General features: G+C 36.8%; 1 protein-coding gene across 3 annotated transcripts; it reads left to right on the top strand.

Annotated features, from left to right (window-relative positions):
• Positions 1–41: 41 nt before the first annotated feature.
• LOC135426112 (heat shock protein DDB_G0288861-like) lies at positions 42–1,959 on the top strand. 3 transcript variants are annotated; one of them, XM_064679102.1, is made up of 4 exons: positions 42–315; positions 370–708; positions 780–1,205; positions 1,258–1,959. In XM_064679102.1, exons 1-4 carry the CDS (start codon positions 58–60, stop codon positions 1,852–1,854), a joined length of 1,620 nt encoding a protein of 539 aa, XP_064535172.1. In that variant the 5' UTR covers positions 42–57; the 3' UTR covers positions 1,855–1,959. The 3 variants fall into 3 exon arrangements, with proteins under 3 accessions (XP_064535172.1, XP_064535174.1, XP_064535175.1); XM_064679104.1 differs by having other exon boundaries at positions 42–300; positions 1,258–1,956; XM_064679105.1 differs by having other exon boundaries at positions 55–105.
• Positions 1,960–14,094: the final 12,135 nt, after the last annotated feature.

The following is a 14,094-nucleotide window of genomic DNA, read 5'->3' as shown; positions in this document are numbered from 1 at the left end:
TCCTATCGATTAAACTATCATAATAGCATTGTAGAATTATTAAAATATATAAATTCAATGGTAGTAGGCCTTGTTTCAAGACTGCTAATTGAGTTGGGAAAAAAGGTAACGCATCCCAATAAGGCGCTTATAATAATGGAGGCATGCAGGCTGAAAAAAGCGGATATTAAACGCATGTGGAGCCAGATAGTAACTCAAACGGGCATTGACAAGTATACCTATGCAGAATGGCAGGAAAACTACGAAGAATTCTGGAAATGCATGCTGTCTACTTCGGAGCCCTACATAAGAATTCAAAGTGTAACTGCGGTTGACGTAAAAGATTAATAATATTTTCCTTATCGATCATTTCTGTGTATTCGTTTTTAGATAGAGCAACTAACACGAACACATGTCAACCAGTTGCAGCTGCCAATAGCCAAAAGCAATCCTCCAGCTAAACCTCAACCCGCGAAGCAGAAACCGGTGAAGATACCTGGCGTGTCGGATTCCATATCTATGTTACGTATACCACGCATAAAACCTGGACAACAGCCAACAAAGAGCAACTCTGATTCGCTTGGCTTGGTAAAGAATACACAGCCAGACTGGAAACCTGGACAAGAAAATATCCCGCAGCAGCATCAACATCAACAACAACCAAAACAACAACAACAACCACAACAACAACAGCAACAACCACAACAGCAACATCCAGTTCCGCAGAAGGTTGGCTATTTAATCATTACGGTTTTAGGAAATTGGGTATTTTTTAATATGCAATATTTAAATTTATGTAGACATCTAGATTAGCACAAGAACAAAGACAATACATTCCAGTTCAACACCCGAAGCAGGTGCTACAACAGCAACCCCCGACACAGCAAAATAAACAAGGTGTGGAAAAAAATTCCTTACAGCAGTCGCAGAATGATCCACAAGGAGAAGAAGAAGACGAACAAAAACAACAACATTTTCAGCAACAGCGAAAACCGCAGCCTCATTGGCCCGGAAGCTTGCAGTCAATGGAGCAAACGCAGCAACCACAATCGAAAGATCAACTGCAACAACAATTTCCACTCCCGCACAAGATTCTGGAACAACAGATTAAAAACTATCTACGTTCGTGTCAGGATAGATCGCGTCCATATCAAAGGCAGCCACCCAATAGATCAAAGTCTAATCAGCTGATTATGAATGACCGGCTTAAAGCTCAAACTAACGAAGTACATATTCATTATAATTATTATTTATTTTATACAATAACTTTTTTTGTAGCCCCAGGACGTCCCGCATAGCTCGGTCCAGGAGGTCTACGAGCGTCAGCGAGAAATGCTCTTTAAACCCTTAGCTGAACAAGTCAAAACTATTAAGAACATTAATGATAGCAGGGGAAAAATTGAGTCGGGCACCGATTGCGAATTAGAAAACAAGTTAATTGCCGATGCTTTAAAGCTGGCTAATAAAGTCGGTAAAGCGGATAATACACCCAAAGCAAATAAAATCAGCCCAGAAATACCCTCAGATAATGGTGAGAAAATTTATGACTGGTTGCAGAGTTTCGATGACAAAGCTTCAAAAGCAATTGATCATAAGATAACAGATACTGCCGATTTTTTTAAAAACTTACCCAACCTTTCCACGGTGATTGGGAAAACGCCGCACGAACTAAAAGTGGCAATACAAAATGTAATTATCTGCGAAGGTATGGAAGACGACAAGCCCAATAATGAACGACAGAACCCGCAGGCGAAAAAAAAAGAAATACAGTCAAACAATCTAAATGTGTCTAATTCAATTGCAATTCCACTTCAATTTGAATTAAATAGCAATAAATGCAAAAAAAAGGAGAAAAAGTTAAAGCAATTTGCTTAAACAAACCAAGAGATAACATTTTTAGATATGTTAGATAGATAGTCGAAATAATTTATAATTATGTAGGAAACATTTATTACCTTCCATCCAGCAATTTATATTGTAAAGTCTATTTAAATTCCATAAAAAAACAGTTATATGGTATCTAAATAAATTGTATTTAATATTAAAATTCATTCGCAATTGCCAATTAGAGCAAAAATAACATCGTGGGCAAGTTAAGGCTAAAAAACTGAGGAAATAGATCGAAAAAAAAAATATAAGATCAAACGAATATTTTAAATATTTAATGAAATAGCCTAGCATTTTATGTGATAAGTCAAATACAAGGTTTAAATCACACAACAGTTATCCGCGAAATTTCCTGCGGAATATATATGTACATATATTCTTAAATTTGTCCTGTCTATCTTTAAAAGTAAGTTAAAACCTAATCAGACACTACTTTTACTTTCACACGCAACATCTGACCTCATTTTTAAGCCCAGGCTGGAGAGGATTGTCACACGGTACATATTTCAGTTTGCTATATTTTTCAACAATTTGTCAGTCAATTGGTAAGGACAAAATAACAGTTAATTATACTATTTAGTGCTTAAAAAAATCTTTATTTGTTATTTAAGCGCTTTCTCGATACTCGGTTGCGGTCACACTGTACATGTGGTGAATATAATAAGGGAGAAAGCCTAGAAAAGGCATAAGTGAAGTATATAAAATCCGCTAATGGATTTTATGCTTAGAAAAACTGAAGTCCATCGCATGTGGAGCCAGATTTTGACCCAAACAGGCGTCGAGAAGTATACGCATGCGGAGTAGCACGAAAGTTACGAGGACTTCTGCAATTGCATGTTCTCCGACTCGGAACCATATATTCGGATTCGGAAGTGTTAAGTAATGTCGAAACGCCATTTACATTTTTATTTCATGCTCTGTTTTATTTATGTAGCTAGGCAAGGGGTTGCATCACGTTTATTTCAAAATAGGGGTCGGTACGAAAATGAAAACTTTTTTGATGATTTTTCTTTTAATATCTGGGGTATATATTGTCTGATTTAGAAATGTTATACTTTTTTGAATTCGTAGGGATCCCTACTATTAATTGGCAAACGAAAAACGTTTCGCTTGTTTTATTGTTTTTTTTTTGGAATATCTCGGCCAAATAATGTCCGATTTGGGATTTTTATACCATATTGGACTCGAAAGCAGCAGAAGCGGAATAAGCAAAACAGCAGTATTGTCGACGAAATCAAAGGAACCAAAAGCGCAGCATTTACCTGCAGTTGTGCATGTCCATAAAGAAGTCCCCACACATCGAGCACATGGTCCAAGTGATAACGCAAAGCAAGAATTAACACAGAAGCACCATCTTCAACAGAATGTGTTGGAACAAAGATTTAAAACTAAGGTTCGTACATGTATCGTCACCTTGGAGTAAAAGGTAGCAGCCAGAGAATTCCTAAATACTCAGAGTCTACGTCGGTGTTGCGTTCTAAACCTAAAAGTCGTGTGGTTTTGTAACAAAGCTTGTTGTTGTACTAGACAAAAACCTAAAAGTTTCTCCTGACAGGTCGTCTGGTTGATGATCAAGGCATAGAACGCCATTCCATTCTTCGATGGAAAATTGAGAATCAAGGCTTTATCGGCAAACGTGTTAATTTGGTTTAACTTCAACTTTTTTTTTTTCAAAATTGTAGATTATAAAATAACCTTATCGACAGTTTTAGTATCCATTTTGGTGTTTTCGTAGTGTTCAAATCCCCTATCAAAATAGTAGGGAAATATTTAAACGTTTCTAGTCAGGTTATGGTATGCCAGATAGTAATATAAGTTATTTCAAATCGCTATTAAAATTTAATTTCATTTTTTTAATTTAATTTATTGAATTTTTTTCCGCAGAAATCACAGAAATGCCAAAAAGGAAAACAGGAGTTTTCCAAAGCAGTTATCAAAGCCACAGAAATTCGAAAGGCTCAAACATGAAACACAAATGAGTAAAACATAAAATAACATGATCAAGTTATTGGGCTCAACCAGCAGAAGTCTCTAAAGCAGAAGCTACAGCAGAGAGATACAAATCGAAAAGGTCACTTTTTGATAAGCAGCTCCATGCAGATTTCGTGTTCCAAAAAGGTATTTATTGCACCAAACGCATTACTACTATATTATTAAACAATTTTTTTTATCTACCACAGTTTTAAGAGACTAATAATATAGGCAATAAGCCTTAATGTGATACTACTCACGACTATAACAAACATTGTTGTTTTAAGAAGACACAATGAAAATTTAAATTTAAAATCCAATCTTAAAAGTTCAAAAGTGAAATGGAACAAGATGTTAAGTATTGTTCTCTAGCTTATTACTTATTAATAATAATTCATAATTTTCGGGTTTCTGACGATTTCTGTGAAACATAAATGAAGCATACGGAGGTAGTGTATTGACTAGTCGACCATATATATCAACTGCTTTGCACGCATGTCAACATAAGCAAGCAGTTTACAGGTTTCGCGCAGTGCAAGCAGTGCGCAGGAACATCTGTTAGAATTTAAAAAAAAACCAATTACACTCCCTTTCCATTTCATTGTCAGATTTATATCACAAAAGATCGTTTGCGGTGAAAGGCACACAAACCATGTAAAACACTTTACATAAATTGCATTAAAAGGACACAACAGAAGCAACAACAACAACAAATCGTTGCAAACAAACACTGCAATAACGTTGTAGGCTGCAAACCAAAATTGAATTTGCGGTTTTTGCGTTTGGGCCAAGTTGTAGTTGGCCAGACCTTGGACGGACAAACTGAACAAGTGGGTCTATTGTACCTATGTGAAGCCCGTTACACAAAAACTCGATGAGACAACGCAGCAAATAACTGTAAATGAAGCTAAAATGTGGTCAGCAGCTGCGGAGACCGCACAATACAAAAAAACGAGTTCTGGTTGGGAGTGTCCGACTAGTGTCCGACATTTTTGGGGCTTAAACATAGAACACATATAATAAATGATTTTTTTGTTCAATTTCAAGGGAGGTGGGGAAAATTTGTTGTCGTTAACTAACCTAATCTGCGAATTATTATCAATACGGAAATGTACAGACGAACAGTCCGATAGACAGACAGACGTCTTTTGCCGTTGAAGATGCTTCCTTTTGCTTCTTACACACATACCCATACAGGGTATACAAAAAAAAACACGCGGGTACCATTTTAATAATGAGCTTCCTACTAGAATAACATTTTCACTCACATCAAAATGCGTAAGCCCTACTGTCTTGCCTGCAACATTTACATGGTTGGATATGCCGCTGCTCGCGGCAGTTTGCGCCAGGAAATTATGTGGCATGTGGTTAGTTGTGGCCACGCGCTGATGGCTGACTGACGGGACAAACTTTTTGCCACTGCCTGGCAGCCGGTTAAAGTTGCCCCAACAGTAGATCAGCTAACTGGCCATGTTTTAATGTTTAAAACACAGCCAGACACAGGCTCGACAGTCAAACGTGCCAGCGACATGTACAGTATTTTCCCAGCAGCATTTGCAGTTGCCTTAACTAGAGCAGCAGCGGCAGTATTAGCAGCAGGAGGTGCTGCAGTGCAAGGAAATGGATATGGTTTACACGGCACAAGATGGGGGGCTGTCAAGATGGGGCTGCTGAATGTGTGTGCTTCTGATATTAGTTCTCATTTAAGCAGAAAAGCACTTTCATTCAAGTTTAAACAGATGAACAAATTCTTGGTATTGATAGTTCAAGATATCTATACTAACACATATAATGATGGTGCTAAATTTAACATTTTAAGGCTACAAAATAATAATTTATTTAAAACAAACTAACAAGTAAGAGGCTTTGGTCGCCAAAAAATCTTTCATCCGCATTTTCCGCCCAGAAAACTTGAATTCCCCAAAAAGTGTAAACAAGTGAATTATCATAATGTTTTTAGGAATGAGCCCGAAACATCACCACCTCTCAAGTAAACATAAAAGTTTCATTAAAATGTATTTTCGCGATTTTTCCACACTTTTGGGTAGAATTTCCCGAAACCCCGTTTTAGCGTGCACCTTCAACACATAAGGTAATTTCACTCAGTCAGTCTGTCAGGACAAACAGTTTTATATATAGGGATTTTATTAGTGAGTGTCAGCACATGCCTTAAAGTTTCGTTTGTTCATTAAACTTTTTTGGACCTTATAGCCTCCTATATAAAGAAGATGCCACCATTGTAATCAGCGATGATTGACCCTGCCGTCATCACTGGTTTTGACTTTGACAACGGCCATTATACACACTTGCACACACTCTGACAAAGTTGGCCAAGTTTTAATACCCGAAGCTGTCCGTGTTGCGCATATGTAATCCCATTAAAATCCAATAAGTTAAATTATTTCCATTATTATTATGTGAGCGCACTTTGTCGCTGGCTGTTCCAGCTCAACTTTGGTGTCCTGCGTCCTGTGTCCCATGTCCCGTGTCCTGGCCGATAACTGCTTCTGTGGGCGTTTATCTCGCATTGCTGGCGTGTCCGGCTGTCTGTGCGGCTTTTGCTGGCCAGTCGGCGGCACTTTTGACCAATATCTGCAACACTTCAAACTCATCCCGGCCATTATGTGGTTACGGCCATTGGCTTCTGTTGGCCATTAAATTGCATTACGGCCGACAATCATTGTCATTGTTGTTGCTGTACTTGCGTCATGTAATTTCAGTAATTTCGTTGTCTGTTTTTGTCGTTGGCCTTTTTAATTACTTTGCATTTTGATGTGTGCTAATGCTTAAGCCACTCAGCTGTAATTCCACTTAAAACCAGTTCTTGTATGCCTACGAAATGTACTTACATTTACTGATTACCAAAACAGCTGGATCAAAGTATAAAGTATATTCTGGATTCTAGCGGGCTTAAACTTAAACCAACTCGTCCCGAAATTCCACTTAATTTCATAGCAGGAGTCGAATCTTCAGACAGTTGATAAAAAAACTGCCGAAACGAAGCCCGAAACAAAATATATACTTTTCAAAGTCAGTTCTGTTTGAAATATCAATATCAGATATATTTATATTTAAAATAATACTTGTTTCAAATTCCCCTGCTCGTTCGAAGTTTTTTGCTTATTCAAGTTTATGCTTAAATATATATTATTTTAGACTTTATAACAGATATATTGAAAAACACGTGGAACGAATTAAGAACATAGAAGTTTATAAAGAAATTATTTATGCTGGTATTAAAGAATACGAACAAAAGGCTTAAGAACTCAAGAACTTAACTCAAAGTTCCTAAAACTGGGCAGCAAATAGTTAATCTAATTTTCTAGTTGTTATAAATCGATGAAAAGTGTCGAGTCAACGCAACACAAGTAATAAAAATCGAAGCGGAAAAAACACACGCATAAGCAACCAAATAACAATAAAAATAAAGTAAAGTAACTGTTGTACGACAAATTTAGAAGTGGGCAAAATTCATCGTTAATATTTTTGGCTGCCAAATGGCGGACAACAGGAAGAACGACTTTCGGCTTGGCACCGTAAGGCTCTTATAACAAGCATACGCCGTGTATGCCAAGCAGTCAAAATCAGAATTTCTGAAAACCAATAGAAAGGATGCGGAAGGCGGGGTGGATGGGGAGCTGGGGAGTGCTGTGGCAATGAGATGGCAATGGGAACAGAAATTTTATGGTTCGTGAACATGCGGCAAAAATTAGAAGCCAAGCGATGCAAACTGAGCACAAAACACACAACTGACAACGGAAATTGTGCGAACGGCGAACGGCGAAAAGCAAAATTGACGCAAAAATAACACGCCAAAAATATCAACAACAACAACAATAATAACATTGGCAACTGTAGTTGCACTGCCAGCAAATATTGAAAAACCAACAACAAGTGAACTCAAGTAAGTGTGCTCTAGTCGGGAGTACCCCACTTGATGATACCCTTTACTCAGCGCCAAACTATCTTTACAAACATTTCAACTTCCTTCCATATCCACATAAAAACACACGATCCTTAAGATATATTAAGCGCATAAACCTGGGAACATATAGACTGTATGTACCAAAGCTATACCTCCAAAAAATTGAGGATTTTTTCACAATTTTGCGAGCCAGCCAAAGTGTTCTTGATCGATTAGTACTCCAGAAGAACCTGTATGTCCAATTTGGTTTCTAAGTGATATGGTCGATAAATTTTATCTAAAAATCGATACTTATTGATTTCCATAGAGCGAGGTAAATTATAGATGATTCGGTGATAAGCTTCATCATGAAATAGAGAAACCTACGCTCCAAACCTGAAGACCTTAGTTCATAAAGTGTCTGGTAGGGATGGACAGACGGGTAGATAGACAGTTAGAATATGTAAACTTTATGGGAATATGCCTCCTTTTGTCCGTTGCATACATTTTCGCAAAACCATAACATCCTTTTCTACTCATTACTAATGTGTAGAGGGTATACGAACAACAACACGAGGAAAACTGCGCAATAACAACAAACATAATATGACAATAGCACTGCATATATGTGTGCTGATGAGTGTGTGCGTGTGCTTGTATGCTTAACAACTCGCCAATGTCTGTTGTTGTGCGGTTTTTCGGCCGCCCATAGTTACATCGACATGAGCGGGATATGCACAGATTGCATATCAAAAAGGTTGGCTTTAAAAATAAATAAACATAAAATCAAAGGTTCCGCCTTTGTTAAACTAATTTACTAGGCCTATTTGCGCAATTGTAAACAGATGTATGCAAAAAGGTGCGAAACAGGTATTAGCTTGTCACGAAATGTGCAATGCATAATAGAAGATGGCTCCGGCCCCCTTAAGTATACATGTTCAGGATCAGTATCAAAAACCGAGTTTCTGTGCGACAAAGTCCCTTAGCTTTGAAGCACTGCCACAAGGCTGTGCATAGATTCGTGTTCTTATTGCAGGCAGTATATGTAGGATGAAGTTGGGCTAATCAGACCACTATATCATATAGCTTAGGACTGATGAACTTAATTTTTTTAAATTCCTTGACCAAAATTGGTAATTAAGAGCTTTAAGGTGCCTCTTACATAAATGAAAAGTCATATAAGCATTGGAACTCTATTTCTTCCAATAACAGTGTATATCCAGTAGTAGCTTTGTCCCAGAATTTCAAACACCATTTCAGGTCGAATTGAAAAAATTAATGATTTCCTACTGGCAAACGGTTCGATGTGCCTCGTTTAACTTGTTTGATTCATTTCGAGATATCAAATTTAATAAAATATGTTGTGAAAAAAAATACTTTGGATAATTGTTAAACTTTTATTACTTTATGCCGTTTATAATTTGTGTAAATATTTCTTAAAATATTTACCAGGCATTTCTGCATGAAAATATCAGAATATGGTTCAATTTTAATTATCAAATTGCAAATGCGCAATGCAAATAATGTATATGCATTTGCAATTTGTGAAGAGCAAAAAATAATAATAAAAAAAATAAAATTGTAAAAATTGTTAAGCTGCTTGTAAGCCGCAATGCAAATACGGCTTTAATCAATTAAAAAATGTTGCGCTATGCCAAAAGTTTTATCTGTGCATGTGTGTGTGTGTGTGTGTGCGCTTTTGGTGTATTTGTGCGGCGGCTGTGAAAACAACAATAAAGCAAATCAAACACACACAGCACAACAAAAATACAAAAGCAACAACAACGAATAACGCAGTGAGCTTACACGGGGCGTATGAGCAACTTTTGTGGCCTGCCTGTCATGGCTAGGCTGCTTTTGCCAAAAATGTTTTTCGAGCTACGTTCTGCTGTTGTTGTTGCTATTGTTGCTCTTGTTGTTCTGTGGTCTGTTGGCTCGACTTGACTTTTGGTTTTCGCAGAGCCTTTTCGAAGCTCTCGTGGCTTTGTTTGTCCTTGCCTAATGTTGCTCATCATCTCATTGTTGTTGTTGTTGTTGTTGTTGTTGTTATTGTCGTTGACTGCGCTGAGTCTTATTTATGTGCCGTTGTTGCTGTTGTTGTTGTTGTTACTGCTGTATGCAAAGATAATAAGATAAATGTTCTCCAAGGACTGCACGACACTGTGCGCCATCGTTGCTTATGCAAAAGGGCATTTGCGCAAATGTTTCGTGATAATAAATATAACTCTGTGTGGCAGCAGCGCTGCTGCTCTCAGGCCCCCTTCATCCTTCACCCTCCCCCCCCCCTCCCCCCGCTCGCATAACACCCGCGTTTGAAAACTGAAAGAATAAAACTAAACAAAAATGGATATATATTTGTATTTATATAAATAGAAATAATCCAAAAATGTTGCATTTATTTCAGTTTCATGTCTGCGGCTTGGAAATATTTTTGGTGATTCTAATTTATGTTAATTTTGTTCATATTTTATTTTCTGTTCGCTAATTGAAAAACACATTTAGCTATGCTATTGAAATATGGCTTATAAATTCTAATGCCGACTCAGTTTTTACTCAAAAATGATTATACCCTGCACCTAAATCTAAATTATTAGAAACAAAGTTATATGACTAATTTCAATAAGATGATCCAATAAAAGAAAGTTAATACAACATAAAAGGCGAATCAGCAATCATCAGTTGAAAGGGATTGTTGCCTCAACCTGTTCTCATCGCCTCTGAAATAGAGAAAGGAGGACGGATGGATGTAGATTCAGATTCTTTTACATTTTTCTACAGCTACAGGGTAACTAATGCGAACATCATCAAAACATATATGAATTCTATATATAACTGATATGTGCAGCGATTAAAGTGCTCGCATTTTATTAGCTTTTCGACACTCCACACCATTGGTACAAAGTTTAAACTTATCATTTTGTAGTTTTGCAGTGCTCTGCATAAATTTGCGAAAATCAAATTAAACAAACATTTTTGGGGGGCTAGTTTTGTAATGAATTTATAACAACATTTCTAAACATTTGCTAGCCATAAAAGCGAAAAACGAATTTGCATAATTGACATGCGCCCGACCCGAACCAAAGGCCGCACAACGAAATTTATTTTTACATGGGCTTAAATTTGTTACCCCTCTATGGTAGACCATATATAGAACAAGATAACGCATCACAATTTAAAGTGTGCGGGGTATTTTATTTTGGTATTCGCTATTTCAGTTATAAAGTGGGTATTTATTTTACATAAATAACTGGCAAGAGATAGGCGTGCTTACTTTAAAGACATTGTCAAAGTTTCTAGAGAAATAATAGCAATGCTTAGCTATTTTTAGGAAATAATTGCATTGCTTAGCTATTTTAAATATTCAATAGTTATTAATAGTACCCTTCATTGCCAGTGCAGATTTTTTTTTCATCTCTCCAAATTGGTTTGAACACTTTAAGAATAAAAAACCAAAAAGTCTGCTACAGTGCATTTTTCGGTTTTAAAAAATTTCTTAAGCGTAAAGTCGACCAGAGCCAAGATAAAATTTGTCCTGTATCATATAAGATAACACAGTACATAAAACTGGCTCTTTGGACCGTTCGAAAATCATCAATCAGGCATATCATAAATATTAGTATGTATATATAATATCATTAGATCATTGAGAGCTATTGTTCTATGGGCTCTATGTAAATGCAGATGGACAACTGTAGGAATGATGGTCAGATATATGTTCCTGTCAAATAGATTAGTTGATCTTAAGTATATTCTGATTCCGATTATATTGAAACTTTATTTAAATGGCTGCTAACTCATTTCTTTTACTAATTGTTATAATTTTTAATCGTATGTCCATCCTCTACTCTCCCTTTCTCTTGCATATTTTTTTTTTACTTTTTTGCTGCCCGTTAAACTTTTTTGTTCGATTTTTTTTTAGAGTTTATGCTATTAATGAGGGCATCAATGTGGTTTATAGTTTCGTAAAAACAATTATATTTTAATACATGTATTATTTTATTAATATTTACCTAAAAAGTAGCTTTAAGGCCTTAAATTAATTAAGAGACAGCACTTATAAAATGCGTAGTTATTGGTCTTTTACTTTTCTTGTTTTTTGTCTTTCTTTCTGTAAGTTTTGTTTTTCTTTTCTCTAAGCTTTGTTCTTTTAAAAGCTTAGCATTCGTTCGAATCAAATCTGAACTATGAACACTTTAGATTCCCATCATCTTTGCCTTGATCAAGTCGTGAGGAGTTTAAGTCAAAGACAAAAGGCATAGTGGAGGCATAAGCATTTCCATAATTAAACGTACAACGCATAATGGCATCTTAATGGCTAATGAGTTTCGACGACCGAGGGTGGGCGCTCTGAATGAGGGGAACGGGAACTGAATTCCAACAGCATTTGCATTTCTTTTCATTTCCATGATGACGTGCAATGGAATTGAAAATTAAGTCATTAAGCTGAGCAATGGCCAACTAGCCAACTGGCCAGCGCTGCGTATACGTAATATTAAAATGAAATACGAACAAAAAGAACAAGCAAAAGTGCCCATTTGAGAGCTCTGTGCCAAGAAATACCCTCTACTTAGATCGCAAGTTGACTAACACACAATCAGGTGTTATATTAAAACGTAAAATTCTAATTTCAAAGCGAATGATCTGTTTCCCATATGAAACACATTCCTCTTTGCCTGGATGTGTAAACGATTATCAACCGATTCAGCCGACTATCGTTGATATTTGGCTTTGTGTTATTATTAACCCAATCATAAGCCGAACCAGTTTCCGAAAAAACAACCAAACCGAATCACATATTTTTCAAAATAGTCAACTTCTTTGGGAGTCCCTGCCCTTAGGCAATGTTTGGTAACTGCCCACTTTCGACGGATATCCAATTCTTTCATATGAATATCTCTGCGGCTTACAATATTTTCGAGCAGTTTAAACTTAATAATGGAATAGTTTCCCAAAAGGCTCCCAAATGGAGCTTGAAAGCAGAGGGTTGGGTCGAACTGTGAACAGGTCTTAGTGATTTTTTGGTAAAAGTTTGACTTTGGGATCAAAAAACGTATACACACAGAATACGGAACAGTCGAATCAGATGGCCAACTGCCAAATATTATAAGTACGCTTGTTTGCCCTTTTTGATAAATACAGGGTGTAGAAAAAACAGCTGCCAAAGACAAATGATTCTTGTTTGGGAGTGCGTCAAGCGCAGCGTCCATGAAAATTTGCATACAATTATTTCCACGTTAAGTCAAACGCGACGTGAAAATTCTCGCCAGCAATGAAAATGTGATTTGCTCTTGTGACAATTGTAATTTTTCACTCGCTTGATTTCTTTGTATTCCCGTACTCATTGAATGTTTGGCGGTTTCCATTTCGGACTCTCCTCTACCATGAGTCCCACGCTTTAGTGTGTGTGTGTGTGTGTGTTTTCGCTGTATTTTGCGTGCATTTCATTTAAATGATTAAGGATTTTATGTTTTCTTTCGTTTTGTCTTATTTTTTTCGACAGAAACAGGCATATATTTTGCACTGTACCTTCGTATTCACTTGAGCCTGAATCAGTCAGAGCGTCCCCTTGGTTATATTTTACACTCCATTGCCGGTGGGTCATGGGATGACCAATTGGTTTTATGGCCCAACTTTATGTTTATCTCTGTCTTTTTATATGTTTTATCCTTGGCAAAATTTCTTTTACGAGGCTTTTCGTTTCACTTCATTTTGTTAATCAATTTGTGTAAGAAGTTTTTTAAAAGTTGCTGCAACAGATATGTCGTGATGCTCAGGTTCGGTACTCTGAATAGGGGCTTACAAAAATAGCTACTTAAAAAGCTTAAGGAACTGTTTCCAAGGCAGGAGGTTGGTTCGATCCGTGATCCGAATCATGGTCAATGTTTCTGTTTCAACGTTTCTAGCTTAAATCGAATATTGGCTGCAAAGGTTTCATATACCTTGTTGTGCTGCTGAAATATTGCTACTTATGATTAATTAAATTACTCCATGCATTTCAAACCTTTTTCTTTCAAACAAATGTTTGCATCATCAATTCTATTCCTCGATTTAGATATTGTTAAATTGTTCTTTAAAGTTCTTAAACAGTTTGTGGCCAAATGAAGTTTTTGTTTCTTCCTGACTTTGTTGCATATTTTCCTTGACGCGTAATTGAAAATGCGGTGCACCATTGATAAACTGCCAATGCACGGAACGAGCGAAGGATTCGTGATAAGTTTCTCTGACAGGGCCAATCATTTGGTAGCTTCTCCTGCTGATGCTTTCCCAAAGTTCTCCCCCCCATCTCTGCTGCTCTTGTGGTTGGCTACGTGTTTCGCGTTGCAATTTTCAGCTGAGCTCATGTGCAAACGAGC

The sequence above is a fragment of the Drosophila montana genome, unplaced genomic scaffold (assembly GCF_035044405.1).
Source record: "Drosophila montana isolate Dmon_TW-CO22-7 unplaced genomic scaffold, ASM3504440v1 contig_1964_1, whole genome shotgun sequence".
In the NCBI taxonomy this organism is placed as follows: domain Eukaryota; kingdom Metazoa; phylum Arthropoda; class Insecta; order Diptera; family Drosophilidae; genus Drosophila; species Drosophila montana.
This window is presented reverse-complemented; position numbering and strand designations above follow the sequence as displayed.